The sequence below is a fragment of the Hydra vulgaris genome, chromosome 12 (assembly GCF_038396675.1).
Source record: "Hydra vulgaris chromosome 12, alternate assembly HydraT2T_AEP".
Lineage (NCBI taxonomy): Eukaryota > Metazoa > Cnidaria > Hydrozoa > Anthoathecata > Hydridae > Hydra > Hydra vulgaris.
The window spans coordinates 10,515,313-10,525,000 of NC_088931.1; the positions used below are offsets into that span (position 1 = coordinate 10,515,313).

General features: G+C 28.5%; 1 protein-coding gene across 11 annotated transcripts in view; it reads left to right on the plus strand.

Moving 5' to 3' along the window:
• LOC100210575 (pleckstrin homology domain-containing family G member 7) overlaps window positions 1-9,688 on the plus strand; it is a 68,144-nt gene that overhangs the window by 50,446 nt on the left and 8,010 nt on the right. For all 11 annotated transcript variants that reach the window (XM_065811820.1, XM_065811821.1, XM_065811828.1 and 8 more), the window contains 3 exons: window positions 1,203-1,301; window positions 5,176-5,286; window positions 5,969-6,146. In XM_065811820.1, the coding sequence (XP_065667892.1) occupies window positions 1,203-1,301; window positions 5,176-5,286; window positions 5,969-6,146 (388 nt within the window). The remainder of the gene's footprint in view (window positions 1-1,202; window positions 1,302-5,175; window positions 5,287-5,968; window positions 6,147-9,688) is intronic.

Sequence of the window (9,688 nt, forward strand, 5' to 3'; positions counted from 1 at the left end):
TTCTAAATTTTTATTATTGTATGTGTACAGTAATTTTTTATTTATTTCATAAGTTTATCTTCCTATTGCTCCAGTGTCCACTTCAGTCAAGTGAGCAACTCATTTTTTAAAAATATTTTTTTATCCTTAACTTAGAACATAACATTACCATTTTTACTCACAAACAACATTAACAATCAACATTTTTAAACAAGGTCGCTGTATTATAATACTTATTATATATATATATATATATATATATATATATATATATATATATATATATATATATATATATATATATATATATATATATATATATTAGGGTGGAGCGATTTTCATAGCAAAAAAAAAGAGTTTAAAAACCAATATTACTGAGACACGAATCAATGTCTATTAATTATAAGATAAAAGTAAAAAAATATTTTTTGATTTTGATGAGATCTTGAGGGTCCTCTTTGGAATTTAAATTCTTGAGAGGTCCTAATATTTTTGAATTTTTTTTTTTCTAAACCATATCAACCTTGGACTCAAAAAACGCAGAAAAAAATGCTTGTTTCATAAATAATAATTTTATTTAAAAAAATTTTTAGTGAAAAAAATACTTGCAAAAATATGCCTTAAAACCCCCGTTTTGTTTGGTTTTTAATGAAAAAAACAACTCTACTTTTTTAATTTTAATTTTTTAATAAAAAAAAATATTATTTTCAAAATCAGCATATTATTTTGCTTCTTTTAAGTATCAAGTTGATATAGTTTAGAAAAAAAAAAATTTAAACAATATTAGGACCCATCAAAAATTTAGAATCCAAAGAGGAACATCAATAACTCATCTAAACTAAAAAAAAAAGAGTAAGGTTCTTTTTTCAACAAAAGATATTGATTTGCTGCTCAGGCAAATCAAATTTCGAAATTTTTCAAAATCGCTCCACCCTAATATATATATATATATATATATATATATATATATATATATATATATATATATATATATATATATATATATATATATATATATATATATATATATATATATATATTATGTTATATTATTTATATATATATATATTATATATTATGTTATATTATTTATATATATATATTGTATATTATATATATTACATATAATATTTATTATATATAATATATTATATATATATAAATATGTAATAAGTATGTAATGATGTTTGAAAAATATTCATGCAATCTTCTAATCAATACAGGCAACTTCAGAATTTGCAAAGCGCCTAATAAAAATATTCCAAGATTGTCAATCTGTACTAACTGCAAGTACAAAAAATATAGTAGAAGCTTTTAGAGAGGTATATTTGTTCATTATTTTTGTTTTATAGTTATGAAGTGTATATTTATCACTAGTGGCTCAGCCAAAATTTGCATTGTTTGAAATTTTAATAGTTATACCAATGTTAAATATGTCATGGTTAATGATGTCATGGGTTGAATTAAGTGATTGGGAGTTGCGAAGGTCTGTAGGGAATTAATGATATTGAAATATTTTAAGAAGATATTGCGATTGCGAATTTTTACATTACTTTAAGTAGAAAAATAGCATTGCTGTAAAATTACTTTTTTCAAGTAAAACATTCCATTATTAAAACTATGTAGTTTTAAATTTAAAACATTTTTTCTATTATTGCTTGTATCATCAACCCCTGGATTATACGTAAAAGTTATGGTGATTTGCAGAATTATGAACTTACTACATAACCATTGGATTGAGAAAATTGATGTTCATGCTTTTTTTACAATAAATTATTTGCAAAATATTTTGATTACATAAAGTAAAAGGACAGCTTTTCCTAGAAGGTCTTAAAGTTTTTAAACTTTTACATTTTACTTATGAAATTTTTAAATCTTTAAAGCAAAATTCAAATTTACAACGTTGTTAAAAAGCAGGTTTCAAAGTACTATAAAAAAAAAGAATTTGATTTTTAAATAAGAATGCAAATATGCTTTAATATCTCAAGTATTATTATTTATTTTTTTTTATTGATTTATTTGATTGACAGTTGAAGAAATGTTTGTTTTAAAGGTCTTAAAGCATTAGACATATTTTATTTTCAAATGAATTTTGGTATATATTAATTACTTATTATTATTTATATTATTTTTTCAATAAAGTATTTATAATCCTTAGATTATTTATTGTTCATTTGAAGACCTTAGTGCTAAAAGTACTTGATTCACAAAATACCATTATATTTGAATTGAATTTTGAGATCCAATTTAAATATTTAAACTGACTTTGGTTTAAATGAAAAAAAGTTTAAAGGATTTTTTCCTTGTTTAAAAGTTTTTTAAACATATAGTTCATAATGCTGAATGAGTTTAGTAAATTGAACTGTTTTTTACCTAAGAAATATGAGTTTTTAAGTTTTTTTAAGTAATTTTTGTTAAAACAAGTGAGTTCTTTGCTCAATTCAGTGATGAATTGATATTTAATATTATTTTTGTTTTCTTACGTTAGTAGTTTGCAATTATATATTCCCTGACTTCTTCAGGGAAAATAAGGCTTATGAAAAGTGTTTAAGTTTAAATGTAGTTTTAGTATAAATAAGCAATTTTTAGTTGAAAACTTGAAGGAGAAACCATATGTTGCCTTTTTATCATTGAAGGTACTCGCGTTGCTTCTCTTTCTTTTCTCTATAAGTAAAATAATGGGCTCCTATAAATACAATAATGGACTAGCGTCTCTTGTGCTATCTACTAAAATTCATTCTCGTGTTACTTATCATTCAATTAAGTCTTATTGAATTATATTTAAGTCAGTTAAGTTTTATTTATTATTAAGTTGTCTGTTAATTGTTATCTTGCCCTATAAATTTCATCATTTCTCTTCCAGTAACTACCAACTCTAATAGTGGTTGCTTGCAGTCTTGTTGGAAGTGAAGATGTTGAAAAAAAAAGTTCAATACATACTTATATAACCATGGCTATCTTTTGTCTTCTGAAGAAATTACAGAAAGCATCAAAATTGGCAGAGAAATGCAGCAACATCATATATATTTTAGCAGTTAATTTTGTGAAGACTTGAAAAATCAAAAATTGAAAAAAGAAAGTAGCATTATTGCAAAAGATTGTTTGGGATAAGATAAAAGCTGAAAGAGCATAACGCCAACTTCAAATTTCACTTGAGTTCTTATCTAACCAGTTTTTTAAACTATTAATGGAGAAAAGAAAAGTAGCTTTATACTTTTAAAAGGGTCAAATAAACAAAAAAAGTTATTTAAAGCAAAAAAGAAAGAAGTAAAGAGTTTTTTTATATTAAAAAAAAGCTAAACAAGAACTAGACTATATTATTAAAGGATAATGTTGGATCTATTTATTTCTGACATTATCCTTTAATAATATTTTTTTTATCATATTAATAAAGCCAAATGTTGCTTTTTTAATATTTAAAAAAAGCAAATCTTAATTGGATTTGTACTGGAATTTTATAACCAAATATTCTGGAAAGATAGGTAAATGGTCCTGGAATGTCCTGAAATTAAAACTTTATTTTTCTGTGGGAACTCTGTTATTAGATTTAATTTCTCTATTCTAGTTATATTTTCAAAATTTGCTCTCTACAATTAAAAGGAAGTATCTTAAAACAAAAAAATTGACTTTATTGCCTAAAATGAGTAAAGTAAAAGAATTAACTCCAAGGAAGGTTTCAGCAGTGAAAACACTAATTAAGAGAAGCGTTAAAGTCAAAGGCACATTGCTGAGAAATGTGACATTTCTGGAGCCTCAGTTAGTAGAGTTAAGAAAGATTAGGGGTTTGGTCAGGATTTCTGTGAAGAAAGTACAAAGAACAGGAAGTAAAGTAGCATCAAATCAAAGTCTTCTGGTTGCACCAAGACAATCCAATCTGTAAATATTCTTTAGATTGTTTTGTGGTTACAGGTGTGCTTCTGTTATGTCCTTTTTGAGTCCTCACTGTTTGTTAGATGATGAAACAACAAAGTTCCACAGTTAAAAAAATACTTCCTCTGGAATATGTTTTTTCAAATGTCATGCATCTTACTTGCATTATGGTTTAGGGAGCTATCTCTGCTCAAGTTCCAGACAGTCATAATTGACTGCATGGTTTCCTAACATAATTGACTGCATGGTTTCCTAACGGCGATGGAATTTATGTGCAAGATAGAGCTCTTTGCTACGAAACTCAACTTACATGAATCCTATTGAAAACTTCTGAAATCTTTTCAAATATAAGGTGGATACTCCAAGTATGAATCCTTACTCCGAGTATGGAATCATAATCAAGACACCAGCAACATTTGCTCGCATCTCATACAGCAATGCGAGCAAATTTTGTCTTGCTGCTTATTACTTGTGGCTCAAGTAATAAGCTTATTACTTGAGCCACATATATAATAAGTAATACTTTATTGAAAAAATAATATAAATAATAATAAGTAATTAATATATACCAAAATTCATTTGAAAATAAAATATGTCTAATGCTTTAAGACCTTTGTTCCGTTTATATATGATATATGCATCCGAAACATGAGCCTTGTTTGTCAAGGTTCATGTTTCGGAGCTATAGAGTTAAGATAGGGTTATACCACAAATAAGTAGCCTCCTTGTCTGTAGTCGCCTTCTTGGCCTTGAGGAGATGAATTAACAAAATATATATATATATCCACATCCTCATAAATAGATATGAGGATGTATATATATATATATATATATATATATATATATATATATATATATATATATATATATATATATATATATGTATATATATATATATATATATATATATATATATATAAAGACAAACATAGATCTCTAGCTAATTATAGTTCACCTTCGCAAGGCCATGAAGGCCACAACAGTCGAGAAGGCTACTTTAGTTGTGGTTTCAACCCTCTCTCAACTCTATAACTCTGAAACACAAACCTTGACGAACAAGGCCACTAGGTGGAGAAACAAGTTGCATGCGGTACCACCAGGGATGTGGTGGGGATCAAACTTGGATCAACATACATCCATACATATATATATATACACACACACACATATATATATATATATATATATATATATATATATATATATATATATATATATATATATATATATATATATATATATGTATGTATGTATGTATGTATGTATATAAAACTAGGGTTATACAAAAGTTTAACATTTTAAGTATTGTAATGGTATTTGTTATAGTTTGACAAACTTCTTACACCACAATATAATGAATACTGTTTGAACTATCAAAGAGCAAAAACTCATTTGGAAAATTTGAAAAGGAGTGAAATGTTTTTAACATTTTTGAAGGTAATGGTTTTATTTTATGTTTTTAAACTTACGTATACATATATTTATGGATATCAAATTATAAAAATAAATGTTATTTTAAAACTACACAGGAAAACTGAATTTGGAGCAATTTCCTTTTTTTACAAAAAAATTTTAATGTACTATTTAAAAAAGAAATTTTTAACATGACTTTTTTTAAAAGCAGTCAAACTTAATTGGGATTTTTCAGAATATGAAAACTTTTATTAGAACCTTTTGAATTTGAATACACTCAGGTGCCGAATAAGCAGGGGGTTCAAAATAACCAAGACTAAAGAATTTGTTTTGAAATGAAAAAAATTATATAAGTATGGTGGGTGCATTTATTTGGCTACTTAAAGTAGCAACAATGAATTCTGCAAAAATCGCATGTTATTGGTAAATTTTTCCAAGTTTGTTTTTACAATTCAAAAATAAATTTCCTCACCCAGAAATCTTTAAATGAAATTATCTTCCATTGTAATATTTTATTTAGTAAGAAATATATTATATCTATGTTTATATTTATATTTTCTATGGATTTCTCATAGAAAAATTCTTTTTACTTAAGGTTACTAACAATTTTTCCTATCTCATCCTGGAGGAGCATGATTTACTGAAGAAAAGTTCTATTATCTCAATAAATAGCTACTGGTTTCAGCATATAATATTTTTTTTTTAGTGGTGTGAGCAAGACAATAGATGTCAAAGACTTCGACTGGAAGACTTCTTAGTTGCACCACTGCAGCATTTAACTAAATATCCACTTCTTTTAAAAGCTATACGTAAAAGAACACCTAACCATGACAAACACACATTTCTTCTATCAACCACTATTATAAACATAGAAAACTCAATAAGTAAGTTTTATATATTTTATATAAGTTCTATATATATGTATATATATTGTAACATTTCCAAATGGATAAACTTTTGCCTATTAATGACTAAAATGATCTTTATTCCAATGAAATGTTGAAAAAGGTCACGCACATACCAATTTGAGAAGTTATATAGGCCATTAAAGCGTAATATATATATGTTTCAACAATATTTATATATGAGTCATTAAACCTATTTGTATAATAATTTATATATTACATATTATTATAGAGACAGGTTTGTACCGTGCAGTTGTTGGATGCAATTGACCCCCATTTTTGTACCAAGTTGTCTTTGTTTCATACAAATTTTGTTATAAAGATTAAGCAAAATATTTATTTTTTACTCTGAACTTCTTCATTTTACAAAAACAAACCCCCATAAAAAATTTTACAGTACTGTCCTGAGAGAATTGTTTGGAATTTTCCAGAATATCATTGAACATTGTGCATTCGAGAAGCTCCTGTAGAGTTGTAAAATTTTGCTGAGTAGAATATAACATTTCATTTATAAAGAGATCTTTTAACACTGGGAAGAACAAGGAAACATGGACAAAGGACTTAATTCAGTTTCAAGCGCCATCAAGAAGTTAAAGTTGCAGTTTACGAAGCATCCTTAAGTGAAAGGAGTCGCATGCCCCAGAAAAATCAATTTTTTAGGTGCTTCAAGTTTCTTGAATTCACCACCAAAGAACAGAGAGAGAGAATCAGTGTAATTGTTATTGAGCTTAAATCCCTATGGAGCAAAATATTGAACTTTCCACATGTCATTGAACTTTCCACATATCTGATCAAGTAATTTGTGCAAAATTAGCAAATTTTTTGAAAGACTATGAGGGCTGCAGAAAGAAACATAACTTTTATACATTGAATGAACTGTTTGATATCACCAAGGTTAAAGGTGAATGGTTGTAAAAGGAGGATGAGAACCTGTATAAACTTCAAATTGAGAGCAAAAGCCTGGTTGGTTATTCCACTGGCAAACCTCTAGTGCCAAGACCATCCACCTATCCAAACAAAAGAAGGTAATCAAAGCAACATTGTCCACAGTTACCAGCTCAGAGCCACCTGATGCTACTTTCCATGCTCACAGTTACCAGCTCAGAGCCACCTGATGCTACAGAGTCCATGCTACGTTTAGACCTGATTGGTCTGAATGTAGCATGGACTCTGACTCATCCGAAAACAGACACTTCTTGGGATGGTGAGATTGCAGCATCAGTGAGCAAATGGAAGCATAACCCAACAAACATTGCAAGACACTTTGTTGCGATCTTGAAGCTGTTTTCCAATGGAGCAGCAGGTGAAGAATCGCTTGGTAAGCACGCTTCAACTGGAGAAATAAAGCATAGACTTCAATGGCAAACACATTGATGACTTCGAATATCAGGCTGTGGTCCTTAAGAATGAAGCAAAATAAATTAAGATGAAATGCGCTCGAATTGAAAGATAGGAAAGCTGTCTGTATGTTTGTGTTCTGTCTAAACCTCTGGCGCAGTGTTTACTTACTCGTAAGTTACTTTATGTGTGCTTGTGTTCTGTTTGAACCTCTGGTGTGGTGTTCATTCTCCCAACTCATTATTGTTGCAAGAAATCAATGTAAAAAGGTTTTGTCTTATGTTAAGCTCCGTTATTCTCAGTTCACTAAATCTCGTATCTTATCTCAGAAGTTAGTCTCTGGAGACTTTTGGAAAATCTTTATCAGCATCATTAACAAGGATATGTCTAATGTTCCATTTCTCATTCATGGGGCTGATCTTATTACCTCTCCCAAGGAAAAGGCAGAACTATTTGCAAAGAACTTTTCTTCATATTTGATTCTTGAATTTTATAGCCATTCTCATTCTTCTATTCCAATTAAACAAGTTAACCTATTGTTAGACATTCGAGTCACTCCAGCTTTCGTTGCTAAAGTCATATCTCAATTAAAATCTTCTACAGCTTGTGGTCCAGACAACATTTCTGTCATAGTCTTACAAACTTGTTCTCCAGAACTCTCTTCAATTCTTTCTAAAGTATTTAATAAGTGCAATATGGTTAACAATCAATTATGGTTTTAGATCCTCTTGCTCTTCGACTGATTTGCTAATTGCTGTGACTGAAAGATTTTATCTTGTTTTAGATGGAAGCGAAGAGGCTAGGGCTATTGCTATTGGCATATCTAAAGCTTTCGACAAAGTTTGAAATGCTGGTCTTCTCCACAAGCTTGTTTCATATGGTGAATCTGGGAAAGTTTTTGAGATTATCAAATCATTTCTCTCTAACCACTTTATTATATTCATCCTCGAAGGCCAACACTCTTCTTTATTTCCAGAAAATTCTGGGGTACCTCAAGGTTCTATCCTTGGTCCTGTTTTATTTCTTATCTACTTTAATGATCTTCCAAAAATCTTACATCTAAAGTAGCTCTTTTTGCTGATGACTCAACTTTATACTCCTGTCTTAACAAAAAGTCTTCCCTTCCAATTGCTTAGAACAGGGAGCCAATCTTGAATCTGATATCACTTCTGTAACAGACTGGGGCTCACAGCGTCTTGTAAATAACTCCAACAAACCTCAGTTATCTACTGCAAACAACTATCGCAATACTGTCGACATTCCTATATAAATTTTTGGATTATTGTTTACTCCTACCTTTCATGGAAACCATATAGACAATCAATGGCTAAATTAGCATCTGCTAAGGTTGCTTCTATTGATTCTTCTATTGATGCTCTTTTTCATCTTGTCAAGGTCCAAAAACGCATTGTAAAAGTACTCTCGAGTCCTTGATACAAGGTGGGCGGGGGGAAATAAAGGGGTAGATGGATTTTAGTCCAGATTTAAGTATATAAGAAATAAAGGGGTAGATGGATTTTAGTCCAGATTTAGTCCAATATAAGTATTTTTTATAAAAAGTTTCAGTTTATAAATTTAAGTTATTAATTTTTATCAAACACGCTCAAAACTATTTAATTCTAGCTTGGCTTGAGTTCAAATGTGCATTTTCCAACAGCTGTTTGATAATAATTTCAATAAGATTTAATATGCTGATATAAGTTTTATACTTTGGTGAAAGATTAAAAAAAAAGTTCATTTTTGACAATTTTTGACAATTGTATTGAAAATTGACAATTCAAGATTTGCTATTTTTATTTTTAAAGCCTGTTTAAACTGAAATTTTTTTGTTTTTATCAGTGACTGAAAAAATTACTTTCTAATTTTTAAGGCTGATTTTTACTGATTTTTTTTTGTTTTTGTTTTTTTGTTTAGGGCTTGTCCATTAACAACATCACGCTAAATTTATTTTTTGTAATAAAAGTAAGAGATCATCGGCTCTCTTACGCATAGGCTTTTAAAGTATACAGGGCTTTACATTCAATGATAATCTCAGTACAAGAGAGCAAATGATCTCCAACTTCTATTCAAAAATTTAGCGTGACGTCTATTTGAAAATTTAACGTGACGTTGTTTATGGACAACCCCTTAGAACAAGTAAAAGTTAATAAAGGGGGGCGGGGTCTTAATTAGTTTAGGGTGGA